The sequence below is a fragment of the Mesitornis unicolor genome, unplaced genomic scaffold (genome assembly GCF_000695765.1).
Source record: "Mesitornis unicolor isolate BGI_N332 unplaced genomic scaffold, ASM69576v1 scaffold52467, whole genome shotgun sequence".
NCBI classification, from domain to species: domain Eukaryota; kingdom Metazoa; phylum Chordata; class Aves; order Mesitornithiformes; family Mesitornithidae; genus Mesitornis; species Mesitornis unicolor.
In genome coordinates, this window is record NW_010198085.1 from 3,090 (window position 1) to 18,075 (window position 14,986).

Genomic DNA, 14,986 nt, shown 5'->3' on the forward strand with positions numbered 1-14,986 from the left:
TTTTCTGGTTGAGAAAATCATCGTCATTTTCCGCTCATCCGTTTTTCTTTTTTTTTCTTTTTTTTTTTTCTTCCCTAAAAATCTCCTTCCCCAATGTCTGTTCATTCCTGGTCTGTGCTTCTCCCTCCTCACACAAGATTACGCTGATCAGATCCGAAACTTGCAGAAGATAAAAGAGAAGCTTGAAAATGCATTAGAAAAACATCAGGATTGTACGTACTTTTCTTTCTCCTTTTTGTTTGTGTTGGGTTTTTTTTAAGTTAAAAACTGTTATGGTTGGAAGGAAACGGGTTTGATGTCCAGATGTTATAATAGTTTCCTTTCAAACTGTGCACCTCTAGGTTGCAATGAATAAGAACACAAGTTCTTGCCTTATTTACAGTATAAAAAGCAGCAGTAGTGTGTTGGGTGTTGAACAAAGCTATTTTTATACTCCTTTTGCCAAATCTGGGGCTAACGTACAGGAGAGACCTTTAAGTAACCCACAGCTTTGTTATAATTTGGTGAAGAGCAGTACTGCTGTCTGCTGTTAATTCTGGCAGTTGTCCAACGTGCGAGCAGTGAGAGGTAATGAGTGGCACAGCGTTACTGCTAAAGAGTCAGGATGGGGCTAATTAGCTGCAGAAGCAGCTCTCTAAAGTTATAAATAACTTATAGAAAACTGAGAAGCAGTTTTCAAAGCTGAGTTGTTAATGTCGTTGGTGGTTCTCTGTTGACAGCCTCCATGAGGAAGTTTCAGGAGCAGAATGAAGCTCACCAGGCCAGTCGAGCCAAGATGGCTGAAGGAATGGCTTTGGCCTTGGAAAAAAAGGACCAGGTAACAGCACTTGAACAGCTCCACCGTGGCGCTGTGTGGAGATCTGATCGTGGCCTTGATGGTCTGAGGTGTTGCCATTAATTAAAGTAGTTGTTTGACATCATGTATGCTTAGCGTGCCAACACTGCGGAGAGAAAGGGAGTACTAAGTTCAAATGCCAGATATGGTGCAGGACTTGTCATTGCTTTGACTGTCCTTGCTGTTTTTAAGAGAGCCCACAACAGTTTCTGAAGACAGGTTAAGCTTGGATTTGGTACGGTTCCATTGCAGTAAACCTGTTTTGTCACTTTTGTTTAATTTTACTTGCGTGAAGCTTACATGTTCAGGTGGCATAAGTGATTCCTCGGTGTTTATGTATTAAAACAGTGGCTGTTGCTTTTCTTTTGCTGCTTATTTTTTTAATCATTACCACAAGTTAGTAACTGTGTTAATGATACTAATGTTTTTGGTTTTACCATAGTATCCTTGAAAGTCTACAAATCGATTTTGATATATTTTTCTCTTGTCTGTCTTGTTCAGGAATGGATGGAAAAGCTGGGTCAAGTTGAAAAGGTAATGAACCTTTGGGGGTTTTCGGGTGGGTTTTTTGTGTGTGTGTATTTGTAAACAGTAGCCCGAACACTTCCTACAGCTCAGCTGTGTTCAGCCCTTTTTATTATTCGATCTTTGTGTAATGGGAAAGGCCAGAGATTTGCTCTCGTTACCATTTTTCAGTGGGGAAGTGAAGAATGATGGGTTATGATAAGAAAGATGTACTTCTGTAAGGTGGAACAGCAGTTTCCTTTGCAGAGGAGGCAGCTGGGATGCAGAAGGAGGGAGTGACTTTGTCTGAGGTCTTGCAGTAGGTCGTCTGTTTCACAAAAGAAATGAAACTATTTGGTAGGGATTTTTTTAGTGCAGTATTTCAGTCTAGCAGTTGTTTAGCTCAGTCTGTTTTAAAGTATCTGTGATTATGGAGACATTAAACATGCTGCTATTTCCTGTCTCTTTAATAGTTCAGTTAGGTGATCATTGGCTGCATTGTAATGAATACGGATTTTTTTGAGATTTTTGAAGTTCAGTATTTTGCTTCACATTGCTTGCTGCAAGATGAACGTGGAAGAATTTCTAGTTCTACGTGTGGCACCGTTAGAGAGCCTTATGGCTGCCAAACAAGATTCCTTTCCCAGAGAGTTTAACTAAACTCCCATTGACTTGAAATGAGCATACAGGTATTCCTGGATTCCTTTTGTTTTTGTTCGTTTGTCAGGAAAAAAAAATGCTTGAAACTCAGTTACGAGAAATGAGGGAGCAGAGTTTGAACCTTTTTCAAAAAAGAGATGAAATTGATGAACTGGAAGGCTTTCAGCAGCAGGAAATTGCCAAAGTTAAACACATGGTAAGATTATTTTAATTTGTTTTTTCCTTCTCTAAAATGTCTGTTGGAATACCAAGTCAGTGGTAGCTCTGCATTAATTTTTTTTAGCCTTAATTCTTGTATACAGTCTTGGTCAACATCAAAATCTTAACATTAGGCACATGCATGCAATATTACGTAGTTTATTTCAACAGTGACTTTTCTGGGAGTCATTTCATTTAATTGAATTCGTAACTTAATGAGAGAGACAAGTTTCCATGAGAAGACTTTATCAATATTGTCAGGTCACCTGTATTGTCAAAGATATTCTAATATTCAGCTTTTGAAAAAGGAAGAATCTCTGAGCAAAGCAGAGCAGGAACTGGAGGCGTGCACGCGAGAGCTGACCTGCACCAAAGAGGCGCTTCAGGACTCGAGCAGCGAGTTGTCAGGCCTGAGGAAAGATCTGCAGGAGCTGCAGCAGCAGTTCATGGAGCTGGAGGCACACAGGTACGGATGTGGTGGTTACTGAAGCACAGTGTATTAATTTCCCCTATACTTTTACTTTGTGCGTGCTTTTATCTTTTTGGAAGAGTTTATGTATGCAGTGAGCTGTCTGAATAATTGCTTCTAGTGTGCCAGTGTGGATGTAACTGTCACGTTTATATTTCCTTTCAAGCCAATTAAAGTAGTACTTGTTGAGGATTTTGTAAGCTTGTTACTAATTTTTTTTTTCATAGTTTGAATACTTAACTGTCATGTTTTTGGGAAAATGTATAGTCAAGCAGTGGCTGGTTTTAGGACAGGAAAATCTTGCTGATGCTGCCTAGTCCGTTTTCATGAGAAGAAGTAGTATGTCAAGATTCTTTTTCTGGAACAGTATGTCACTTTTTTTTTTTAATTCTCTTTTTGTGAAGAGATGAACTAATGACAGCTGAGATGAATGCAGAAGATAAGATCACTGCTCTGGAGTTAAGAGAACAGGAACTTCAAACTGTCATTCAGCAGCTTTCTGTAGACTTGCAAAATGTAAGTTTGAGTTAAGTGAGATTTGATTCAAAGAGCTCCTTCCTTGTCTGCTGAACTTAGATTAAATATCAGTTACGTGTTTTTGGAAATCTAAGTTTCAAAGCAAGTAACTTTTCAAAATTTCTAGGCTCGAGTTGCTGGTTCTGGTTGTGAGAAGAGACTGGAAATGTTACAGGTGGAGCATGATTCTCTGAAGGTGGAATATGAACAACACAAGCAAAAGGTTAAGTGTTTTGAGATGCATCTGCTCTTGGCTGGTGTAAAGGTGTATGCTTGGGTAACGCACTGTGAGTTTGGGACTTGGTGTCTAGAAAGTGTTTTAGGATCATTTTGTCTTTTCAAATTGGACTTTTTCTAGTAGAACTTTCTGAAGTCAAACCACAATGGATTAGCTGAAAGCTTCACACAAATAAGATTCTGTGATTTCTTGTTCTCACAGATGACTTTTGAATCTGCTGAGAGAAATAAACTTACTGAACAGCTGCAGGAAAAAGTGTTTTCCTTGGAAAAGAAGCTTGAAAGAAATCTTTCAGGGGATGAACATCTGCAGGAGTTACTCAAGGAGGTAATCACACATATATAGGCTGCTTAAAAGTGCAATTAGTGAGATTTTTTTAGGGCATACATTACTTATTGCACATGGAAAGAATATATAATGATGTAATGCAGGCACATTTGTCCCTTTGGTGTATGTTGGCATGCTGTCTGTGCTGGACAGAATTGTGCAGGTGGCTACACTGAGCCTTTTTATGTAGATACTGCACAGGTGTCTATTGGTCTTTCTGCATTGTCCATTCAGGCAATGCATCTGACTGCTTAGAAGAAAAAAAAGTGGCTTTTTGATGTCTCTGCAGGAGGCAGAACAACTTGAGAGCTGCTTTGGTTAATCCTTACAGAGAACAGTGCACACTTTTCCTTGTTCTTCATCTTCTGTTATCACAATTATCAAACAGAACTGTTCCATTTTAGTTTGAGATTATTACTGAAATATAAAGCAAAATCTTAATTTAAAAAAAACACCCTGATCTCTTTGTCCATCCTTCTTGTTCTTCATCTCTACGTAATCATCAGAAAGCTGCTCTTGAGCAGAAACTGGATGAAACCAGGCAGCAGGTACTGACAGACAGAACACATCATGCTGAGACTGTGACCCGGTTGGAAACACAGGTAAGTTAGGTTTTTGCTTTGTTTTGTTCACTACAAATTCCCACTTTTTGCAGCCTCTTTACACCCTATACCTCCTCCTCTCACTGCACTTGTCACTCACAGCCTCAGTCTTTGAGACTGTCACACGTTATGTTTAGTGGTGGAGAGAGGCCTGGAGGTTATGTAGTTAGAGATTTCATGCATATCTTTCCTATCATAAGATACAAATAGCTGAAGTGCAGGCATTGCTGGGGGTAGTGGTGTGGTGAAGAGCTTGTGAAAGCAGCATGTGTCAAGTAGGCAGTCTCTCTGAACTATGTAGTTTTATGGTTTTAATGTTTACGTTCCCCTACTGGGTCATCCCACATTCTCTACATTTCTTCTATTAATGTGGATGACAATGGATAAGGAATTTTATGTATGGTTGTATTTTAGAATAAAGAACTGGAACAGAAACTGGAGATTGCAACAGAAGCATTGAAAAAGAGCAAAGAAGCAGCTGCTGAGCAGGATCTGGAGATGAAGAAGCTGGTGAGTGTGCTGCATGATGTTTCATTGACCAGTGACAGACTCGTCTTCAGCATCCCCAGAGACACTCATTTCTTTGTGTTTATGTCATTACTCAAGTGCTTTCTTGCTCTTTGTCTCCTAAACTTGTGTCTGTATATGAGTACGTGACACTCCTGCCACAGGAATAGTGTTGCTTCAGTTTGAGTCTCATGGAATGGTGTCCAATTCTTGCAAGAGTTTCAAAATACCGTTTTATTAACGCAGTGTTCTTGATTTCTCTTAAGCAAACTGATGTAGAGGATGAGAGAAGTAAACTACAGCAACAGCTTTTGAGTGAGAAACATCAGTACGATCAGAAGGTTACTGGGCTGGAGTCTCAGATTGCTGCTCTTCAAACAGCTTGGGAATTGGATAAAACAGCCACTCAGCACAGGATTGTAAGTACAGAAACTGTTCAGTGGGTCATGTGAGTCTTCACAAAATGATTTTAACATTGCTTGTAGACCTTGCATGTTGCCTGAATGTTCTTAGTCAGTGCTCCTAGCATTGTAATAGATCTCTTACTTAGAGAAACTGAATATGAACAAATCATTTGATGTGCTTAATTGTTTAAACAATGCATTAGAATAGTTGTACTTAGCACTCAAGCAATCTTTATTTTACAGAGCCAGTTGGAAAAGGAAAATGAAAATCTTAATGTCAGCAGAGAAGAGTATGAGAGCTCTTTAAAAAAACAAGAATCTGAATTGAACAGGCTAAAGGTAAGGGCTTAACTGGTTAATGACGCTGGTTAAATACAGAGCCTAGTTTGAGAAACAGTTAACGGCAAAGTGTATTATATTCTCAGTACTTGGAGTCACCTATACAGCTGTAAAACATCTTTGGTACTCGGTAGAAATGCGTTGGAGGAGCATTACAAATGGCTGATCCTTTTCTGAAACGGGATGCTTGAGTCTGTCGAAGTCAGGCAGAAGTAATACATTCCTGTACTGTCAGGCATGAAGAGCTTTTAAATCCTGTTAGCAGTAATGAATACAGAATCATTCAACATCCAATTCCACTCATAGCATTCAAAACAGAAGTTAAAAACTTAAGTTGGTCAGGTATTTACAGCTCATACTCAGTCTTTTGACTGTAATTGTAGATTGCTGAAAGTTTGGGGTTGTTTTTTTTTCTTCTGTAGTTACTCTTAGATGCACAATTGGATTAAAGAACAGTTGTAGGAAGGAGCCACTTCTTTGTCATAGAAACTTCAAGCTGAAAGATCTTTTAAGCATTGGATATGTTTTGCCTCTTACATCAGTTCTGTGTGGTTCTTGCATGTGCAGACAGCAGCAGTGCAGTAAACCAAAACAGTAACTCTCATTTGGAAGTTAAGAAGTTAGAAGTGCAAGTGTTAGAACACCCGTAAATTCTAGCTGCTAATGGATTTGGGTTTAAAGATGACAGACTGACTTGATTTTAGTTGTCAAGTAACCTCGGAATTACTTTTGGTTTGCAGAATGAATTGAGCAGCAGAGAGACTGTCAGTGTTGAAATTGCCAAAGCATTGGAAGAAACACGAAAACAAAGAGAGGAGTTACAACAGCAGGTTGGTTACTACCGACGGTCTAAAATACGTTTGGATGCTCCCAGCCTTTCCATACCAGACTAGATCTGGACTTAATTATCAAAACAGTCAGAAGCATTAATCGGAATCATGTCCTTAGCATGCAAGACAGCAGTAGTTGCCTTAGTAAACTTGAAACAAATGTAAATGCCTGCACAAGAACGTAATCAACTTACTTGAGTTATTCCATTGGAAGAATGTAAAATGCTGCTGACTGCAGGTTAAGGATATTCCTAAGTTTGTAGGGTCAAGAGTTCTGGCAAGTTGTGGTAGTTGAATATGAACAACTGAGGGGAGGACTAGGTGGCAGCAAGTGAATGCATTTGCTCAGGATGAAGGTGACTGATACTTCAGAGCCCTTAAAATCCATAGGATGGTATGGAGTGCCTGTGGGCCAGCCATCCTGAGCCACTGACTAGTGGGCAGTTTGCTTTGAAGAGGCTGTTCATTCTGTTGCTGTTCCATTCTGTTGCTGTTCCCTTCAGTGTTTATATCACACCTTTGCCTGCTGAAGCACAGCACTTCTAAAATAGTAAATTTCCTGGTAGGGAAGAGGATACAGGAGGCTGTATCTAGTAACCAAATGTAAATTCTGGGTAGTCTTGTTTTGCCCTTCCATTGTTAAAAATGGTCATGGTGGGTAATGTGAGCTTGTGTTTGCTTAAGCTGGGAACTGCCAACTGAGCAAGCTTGACTGAATTTAGGCCCACATTTTGGTTTCTTTGTTCTTCCGGGACTGTTGCAGATCTGTGCTTGTTTGCTCCAGCTGTATGTGAAAGGGCTGTAAAGGTGATCTTCGGTGTTGCTCGGCAGTGGAGTGGTTCTGCAGCTGCCACCTGCTGGGTGTGAGGCGATCTGTAATTGCACAGTTCACCAGAGGCAAAGTGTGGTTTAGCTCCTGCAGCACATTAGTGCTCTTTGATGAGGTCAGCATCCTAGAGGTGATGCGTTATGTGAGTCGATGGATAGCTCAGACATCCACGGTGTATTATCTGTAATGCTAATGCTGTGCAAACCACTTTTTCAGGGTGTTGTATTGCCTAGCACAGAGCACAGGCAGCCCCAGTCAGCTATAGATACCAGCTGCTGCCTTTGTCAGAGACAGAAATTCTCCAGTCCTTCCAACAACAACAGAATAAACTGTACCTCTGAGCTATGCTGAAATTTTCAGTGCCCTCTTCTAGTTTCATATCTTTAACGACTTCTGTTTGCTTGTTTGCCTGCTTTGAAGGTTTCGGATCTGGCTTCTTTAGTAAAGGAGAAAGACCAGCTGATTGATGAAAAATGTGGTATGCTTCTCAAACAGAAGGAAGAACTAAACCAACTCAGTCAAGGTTAGATCAAACAAGTCTACTTTATCTCTTTGTTAAAGAAAGCTTTACGTTAAGACAGCTTTATCTAGGTACAGTCTCTAGTTCTGGGCTTGTCTGTCTGTAGATCGTAATAATTCTAGATTTCTTGTCTGTGTTTAATCTATTAGAATTTTCAAAATCTTGTATCCTTCAGTAATAATTGGACAGTGTGTCTGCTGTGTCCTTAGAAACAACCACCTTTTTTATCAAGGTCTTATGTTTATACACCATAAAAGAACAGATTTTGCTGTACTTTTTGTAAATTACTGTTTTGCACAAAACACAGGAAATAAATGATGCAGCTCAAAGCCTGCTCCTTCACTGCATCACTTCAAAAACTGCACTTGTTTGAAACGTTATTTACATTCTTAAAGAGCAGCTGCAAACCAGTATTCCACAGTCACACTAAAAAATGAAGGGCTGCTGTCTTCATTCATTTCCTAACCCCTCTCTGTGTTTCTCTTGTGTGTTGCCATCATTTAGAAAGGGAGCAGAGCCATAGCCTCTTGCTGCACATCCCATTGGCTGGCCCTGTGTCGTAGTCGTTTGTGCCAGTTTGGGTTTGCAGCTCAGCCCTAGGTGTGCACAAGTAACATGGACTTTTGATGGGTGTCTTTCAGAGCAGGTGTAATTGGTAATTACATTGTTAAGTATTAAAATCACCCTGACTTTTGGACAGTGAGGCTGCTCCTTTGCAAAAACATGTGCTTGAGCTTGGGTGGCTTGAATTCCATTGTCTTTCTGTATTTATGACAGAGAAAGGCAAAACAATCAGGATTTACTGTCACTGTAAGTTGCTTCGTTTAAGAAAAATAATTTAACTCCCATTTGATTCAGTAGACTGATACTAAGCAGGTCTCTCCTTTCTCAGACCATGAAGCTGTCCTGCTGCAAATGCATCAGTTGCGATCTGACATAGAAGCTAGTAAGAGCCAAGCAGCGGAGAGGGAAGAAACTGCAAGAAAGGAAATCAGTGAACTGAAGTTGCAGATACAGGAGTGCCTGTTGGCCAAAGAACATGAGAAAAATGTGAGTGCAGCTGCACATCTCATCTGTTCTCCTCGGGAAAATGAGCAGGTGTGCAAGAGACCCCACTTCTGTCGCGCCTGGTGACACGTGCTTGGAGCTGTTTACTTTGACAACTTGCTTGTGACCTGCAACACCAGCAGTGTAGACCACCATTATTTGTCGTTCCCTGTCTTCCAAAAGGAAGCTGTTTCCTGTCAGATCTGTGACTGGTTTATGAAAGGCAACCCCTTATTTTATTTGATTCATGAAATGTCTTGAGAATCATTATGAAACCAGTGAGACAGAGACCAAAGAAGGAAGCAGGTCAGTGAGAGATGTAGCCAGCTAGATTGCCACTTATGCACCACCACCACGCCCCCACACCAAAAAGAAGTCTGGCTTTCTTCCTGGGAGTGTTCATAGGCTGAAAATGTCATGATATCTCTCCAGTTCACTCTTTAATTTTTATAGGTTTCAGAATTAGAGGAATCGACAAGAGACTTGAACAAGAATTTACATTCTCCAGAAAACTGTGTGGTGGAACAGAACGGAGAGGTAGCAACTGCAGACGTCGTTCAACTTCAGAAGGTTAACAGAGAGCTGGAACAGCAAGTTGCTGAGAAAAACAAGGTGAACTGAAACAGCAAAACCAGCTGTTAGTCTTTCCCCTTTTAATTAAGGAAGCCTGATAATTGGTGCTGCCCATGCCGTGGCCTTAGAAGGACAGGCTTACCAATTTGGCAGATACAATTTGAATCCAGTATTTTGGGGGTAATTTTTTTTCTCTCTGGATTGTACAAGGATCTAGCAACAGTGGATAAAATTGTGGGAATCCTTACCTATTTTAGAGGAAAGATGCACCAAATGATACTGTTTACAGCTTTCCTGCAGAGCTCTTTTGTGTGAATTCAGTTCACTTCCACTTGGAAGGCAAGATGTTCAGGTTGCTTCTTCAGAGCTGTCAACACTGTTCGGTGATTGTTTCATTCATTAGACTTGTTTATTGTGGATTTTTCGAGATATCTGTGGGTCAAAATATGTCGTGACCATGAGTACTGTATTAACACTATCTTCTGTTCTGCTTACAGATGATAAAGCAGCTTCAGCAAAGAATGACAGAACTTAAGAAAACCCTCCAGAAAGAGCTGGTAAGGGTTATGTTTTTTCAGTCTCCTCAGCTGCCGCTTACCAGCAGTTACTTGCACTGCTAATTCCAAAAGCTTGACTGGTAGCTACAGCATATATATTTTTTTTTTTACTAGGGATGTGTGCAGTTTCTGTGTTTGCAGGCAGATTGGTGAACCCTTGAATTAAGGAATTATGTTATCCTGGATTGTTTATTGAATGCCCAGGTTGTGCCCACCTTGTGGATGTGGTGTTGGGTATCTTGGACCCAGATCTTCTCCCAGTGTCAAGCTGCCAGAGTTTATCAATGTACTTCTTTTTCTGTTTTTCAGAAAATAAGGCCTGACAGTGAGGTACCTGAATTACGTGAAAAAGCAAATTCTGAAGTGCCTAATGCTGCTGTGACTGTCACAAACAACTCTGATCTAAATGACTCAAGAGAGATAAACTTTGAGTACCTTAAACACGTTGTACTAAAATTCATGTCCTGCCGGGAATCAGAGGTAAAGATGTGCACTTACCTTTTCTGCCAAGTCTGGCTTTCTCTAGAAACTGCCACCTCTTGCCTGTTAAGGACACGTCTATGCCAGTTCCATACTTTTACACTTAAAAAGCTGTTGACTGATTCAGCACAATGAAGTGAAATAGCTAGCAGTGATATGTTTGGAAGCACAGATTATTGTGAAAGGGAAATGCGAGGTTTTTAAGAGGTAGTTATGTCTGGAAGTTAAAAGGACTGAAACTACAGGACGCTCACTCTCCACTACTCCTAAAAGCACATGGAGTTGGTAGAGTGGTTGTTCATTTAAGGAAGATGGCAAAAAAACCAAACCAAAACAAAGAAAAAACCACCAACAAAGAAAAAGACATAAACCACTTGCCCTTGATCTGTAAGGTAATGCCTTGTGCATGTGGAGCTCCTTCACATTCTCCACGTGGTGACATTAAAGTTAAAAAAGTCATGCCAACAATATGCTTGGCTTCATTGCAAGTCACCAGGTAGGACCAAGAAATAATTGTGTGGCTCTGTGGTGTCCTGAACAGAAAGCCAGGAAACACAAACAGCAGAAATAAGATGCAGACCATCAGTGGGTAATGGGAGGCTGCTGGTCTGTTCTTTGCAGTTGTGACTAAAAAGTCGGTGACCAAACCTACAGAAAAACTGCTGCAGCACAGGCCAGAATGGAGAGCATGAGAACATCGTAAGCAACAAAATACTGTGGTTTCTTTCAGGCGTTCCATCTAATTAAAGCTGTATCTGTGTTACTGAATTTTTCACAAGAGGAAGAAAACATGCTTAAAGAAACGTTGGAGTACAAGGTAAGGGTTCTATTCCACTTGCAGTCTTTAAGGGGGCTCTCACCAGGCAGAATGAAGTCTTAAATTTGTGAACTCTGCAGCATTCTGTCCTATAAATAGTTCTTTGAATCAAATGGTGGGGACATGCATATGTACCATATTCTTTCTCAAGTATTTGGCTTCTTAGAATTGTGAACCTCGCATAATAAGTGTTTTGCTTTCCTGTCCTAGATGTCATGGTTTGGGTCAAAGCCATCTCCTAAAGGCAGTATCCGGCCGTCTATCTCGAGCCCAAGGACGCTGTGGCCTTAAGGGAATCTGAAAATAGGCAGTCGGCATCAGCCACTTTTTTCTATGAAAAGAATGCTGAACACACTGATTCAGGTGTCTTAATCACTGTCATTGCAGTATTTTGTACAAGAACTTCTGACACTGTTTGCAAAACTAATACTGTGCAAGGAGAAACTTTCACTACAAGCTGAAACACCTCTTCGGGTTGGACCCGGGGACCGTGGTCTCGATACAAGTCAGCTCCTTGTGCTCATCGGCTGTGATTTCTCGGCACCAAAGGGTCATGGTAACCTCACTAACACCGGTGCTGGCGGTTTGAGCTTCTAACTTGTGCATCTCCTAGGAAGGTGATCGCAGCTTCTGTGGTGGAGTGCTGGAGTCGAGGGGCTCCAGGCACAGGAAGGCTTCCTTGTCTCGCTGGGGAAAGCAAGCAATGAAAAACAAACGTTGGCAGTACTGCCTTGAGTTTTTTGAAGAGCCTTTCAAAGAACAGGAGCAGGAGCTTTAACCAAAAAAGAAATCTGCCTTGCCTTGTTATACTGACCTAACTAATAGTTCGCATTTGTTCATATCACTGTGTAATTTAAGGTGCGTATATCCTGGCCTGCAGTCCTGAAGGCTGCACGTTGATGACGATTATTTAATTTGAGAGCACAACTTTAGAGTTGTCTGATTTTACTTTTCTTAAAGAAAAATAATATTTAATATGGTCTTAATTCTAGTACCTAATACTCAAGTCGCCTTTACAACTAATCCATTAGCCTGTACCGTGAGTTGTTAGCGTTGGGACAAAGGAGTAGCAAACCATTTTAAACTTTTAAAGCTGAATTCCAGATATTGTAAGTGCACACTGAGAATACCTTTTATTTAAAAAACAAAGACCTAGTGACAAAGGGTGAAGAATATTGGTACTAAACACTTTGATTTTCATTTTCTTTCTTCCAAGTCTGCTAGCAACAAATCTTTGTAACGAGTATCCGCCTCTTTGGTTGTGGTTTTCTGTACTTCAGATACTGATGCTTAAAAACTGTTATGAACATGCAGTGGGGCTGTTAACTGTGTCCTAACCACATCATGAAAGAAACGCTGCTTATGAGGGGTTTGTTTCTGAGGGCAAAATTCTTGGATCCAGCAGCTTGCTTTCCTTCTCCCTTAAGAAAATGGGAGCAAGGTGGCACTCTCCTCACAGCGTGGAAGCAGTTTTGCCTGGTTACTAACACTGCTGTGAAATGCAGATGAAAATGGCAAACAGCAGCAATAAGTCTGACTTCTTAAAAATGGGACAGACTTTTCAAGAAACTACGTATGTATGGCATTCAGTGAGCAGGCTGCAATTCTGGTAATTCTCTTACAATGAGATCTGTGTTACAAATGAGACTTTTATTAAATACATTCAAGAAAATTCAAGCTGTCCTCTAGTGGAGATACAGTCACTGTCCAGGCTTTTCTCGCAGGGTCCGAGTGGCTTTGGTGGTGGTGGCAGCTGCGATGGAGCTCGGAGCCACAGCCCAGGAGCTGCTCCACGCCGGAGCGAGCCCTCCCCAGAGTGGTAACTGTGCTGCCCTCCCTGGTTCTGTTCAGCAGCCGCATCCCTGACACAGGCGCTCGCAGGAGCCGTTACCTTGGTGCAAGTGGCACTCCTCAGTTCAGAGCTAGGTTATGTTTGTTTAAAGTTAAGAAAACCAACAGGATTTTTTTTAGTACACTAAATCTTGTCCAAATGCAGTCTTTAGTACCCTTATTCATGGCACTTAATGATAGTCTGGGGAAGTTCATGGGAAGGGTACAACTGTTCTAACAGGAAAACAGACAATCAAAAAAAATAGCAATTGCTCCTGTACTAAAACAAAGCAGGGGCAGCATAACCCTGATGGTTCTAGGAAGATTTTATCCTCTAAAGTCTTTGTGTAGAATGGCCCTTTGCTCTGGCCTCTTTCTGTGGGGCCTGAGGCCAGAGCCAGGACAGCTGATGCCTGCCGAGTGACTTAATGGGTTTGTGTGGATGCTGGCTTGGAAGGTTACAGCTGGACAGCAACAGCTGGACAGCAACAGCTGGACAGGCAGCCCGCAGCAGCGACTGACAACAGTCTTAGATTACATATTCACTAACACAACTTCAGTGTGAGATCCCAAAGCTCATGTGGGATCACCTTTCCATAAACTAGCTCGTAAGTGTTGAATTTTCTTTAGGTATCAGAGCAAGAATGGTGTGTATACATGTATTTAAAAGCTAATGCACTTTCCCTTGTATAAAGTGGTATACATAATCCTTTCTATGGCTGTTGGATTTCTTTCCTTCTACGCTGTAAATATGGATTGTATTATGAAACACTATGAACTTTGTGGTGCAATACATTTTCGATCAAAACCCCAATCTTGATTTCTTTCTATGTATAGTTCTGGTTACCTCCCCTGGGATGCTGTAACTGTTTATAACCTAGAGAATGTTAAAGCATGAAACAAACCCCACCTCCAGCCCATGGTGCGAATGGGTGTCAGCCACGTACCTGAGGCAGAGTGCTCTCATCAGGGACAGCTGCTGATAAAACCACATGAACAGAGCAGGGTCTCCCAGAGCAGCTGCTTTACTTGGACTGCACTCAGCTGGGCCTCCTTGATCCACTAATACATTAAGAAGTATTTTCTTGACTTCAGAGGATGAACAAGAATATAAAAAACCAACCTGTGGGTGATGATGTCTGATATTCACTGCATCTCAGAAGCCTTGGCTGGAACAGCTGAGCTTGGTGTCCCTCCCTACAGCCAGCCCAATTCTTGGAGTACATAGTTGGGAGTTAAGAGCACTTATACGAAAGTGGACACTTAGCTGTTGCAGTCTGCTTTTGAACAAGTGCCAGACTTGGATTTGGCAAAAAATTAATTACTGAACTTGTGATCCAAGAACTTTATTGACGCAGCAGGCACTTTACAATGACACCAGCCCCACAGTCCAGTTCGCCCTTTGGCCACGTGTACAGAACCACCCTTCCAACAAGCGCTTCTCCCACCCAGGAGCTGTCGGGATTTTGCATCTGTTAAGGTCACAGCTACCTCTTAAGCAGCACACACAGGATCTTTTATCACCACACTTCGTAAAGCAGCATCTGAAATTACCCATTCACATGCAGTAAGAGGAGGCAGGCGTGTGCCTTCTCTCTGCCTTTTAAAGAAGGAGCAGGAGGATGTCTCTGCTCCTGCATTTGATAGTCAGAATATGCAGGAATACCTTTACTCTTCCCCACCTTTAAGGTCAAAAGCATCCCAAGAGGAGGTTTCCATGGTATTTCAGTAGATTGTGATCTCTAATAAAGAAGGACCTGTGTAATTTCAGCCAATTCCTTCTGCCGAGTCCAAACCCGATCATCTTCTTGGTTCCAGTTCACAGTCATTTAAAGAGTCTTTCTTGCTGTGAGGACTCTCACTATGGAACCCAGTCCACCCACTGCTAATGCCTGTGGGATGGG

The 14,986-nt window shown here is 41.4% G+C and overlaps 1 protein-coding gene across 1 annotated transcript in view; it reads left to right on the forward strand.

Moving 5' to 3' along the window:
• The window catches only part of GOLGA1 (golgin A1), a 14,315-nt gene extending 2,772 nt beyond the window's left edge, over window positions 1–11,543 (forward strand). Inside the window, exons 3-22 of the mRNA XM_010189018.1 lie at window positions 138–212; window positions 720–817; window positions 1,337–1,369; window positions 2,067–2,195; window positions 2,494–2,663; window positions 3,071–3,182; window positions 3,310–3,405; window positions 3,622–3,747; window positions 4,254–4,349; window positions 4,764–4,859; window positions 5,123–5,275; window positions 5,504–5,599; window positions 6,340–6,429; window positions 7,679–7,781; window positions 8,671–8,828; window positions 9,279–9,437; window positions 9,896–9,955; window positions 10,265–10,435; window positions 11,166–11,252; window positions 11,463–11,543. Coding sequence (XP_010187320.1) covers window positions 138–212; window positions 720–817; window positions 1,337–1,369; window positions 2,067–2,195; window positions 2,494–2,663; window positions 3,071–3,182; window positions 3,310–3,405; window positions 3,622–3,747; window positions 4,254–4,349; window positions 4,764–4,859; window positions 5,123–5,275; window positions 5,504–5,599; window positions 6,340–6,429; window positions 7,679–7,781; window positions 8,671–8,828; window positions 9,279–9,437; window positions 9,896–9,955; window positions 10,265–10,435; window positions 11,166–11,252; window positions 11,463–11,543 — 2,189 coding nt within the window. The remainder of the gene's footprint in view (window positions 1–137; window positions 213–719; window positions 818–1,336; window positions 1,370–2,066; window positions 2,196–2,493; window positions 2,664–3,070; window positions 3,183–3,309; window positions 3,406–3,621; window positions 3,748–4,253; window positions 4,350–4,763; window positions 4,860–5,122; window positions 5,276–5,503; window positions 5,600–6,339; window positions 6,430–7,678; window positions 7,782–8,670; window positions 8,829–9,278; window positions 9,438–9,895; window positions 9,956–10,264; window positions 10,436–11,165; window positions 11,253–11,462) is intronic.
• The last annotated feature ends 3,443 nt before the right edge of the window (window positions 11,544–14,986 follow it).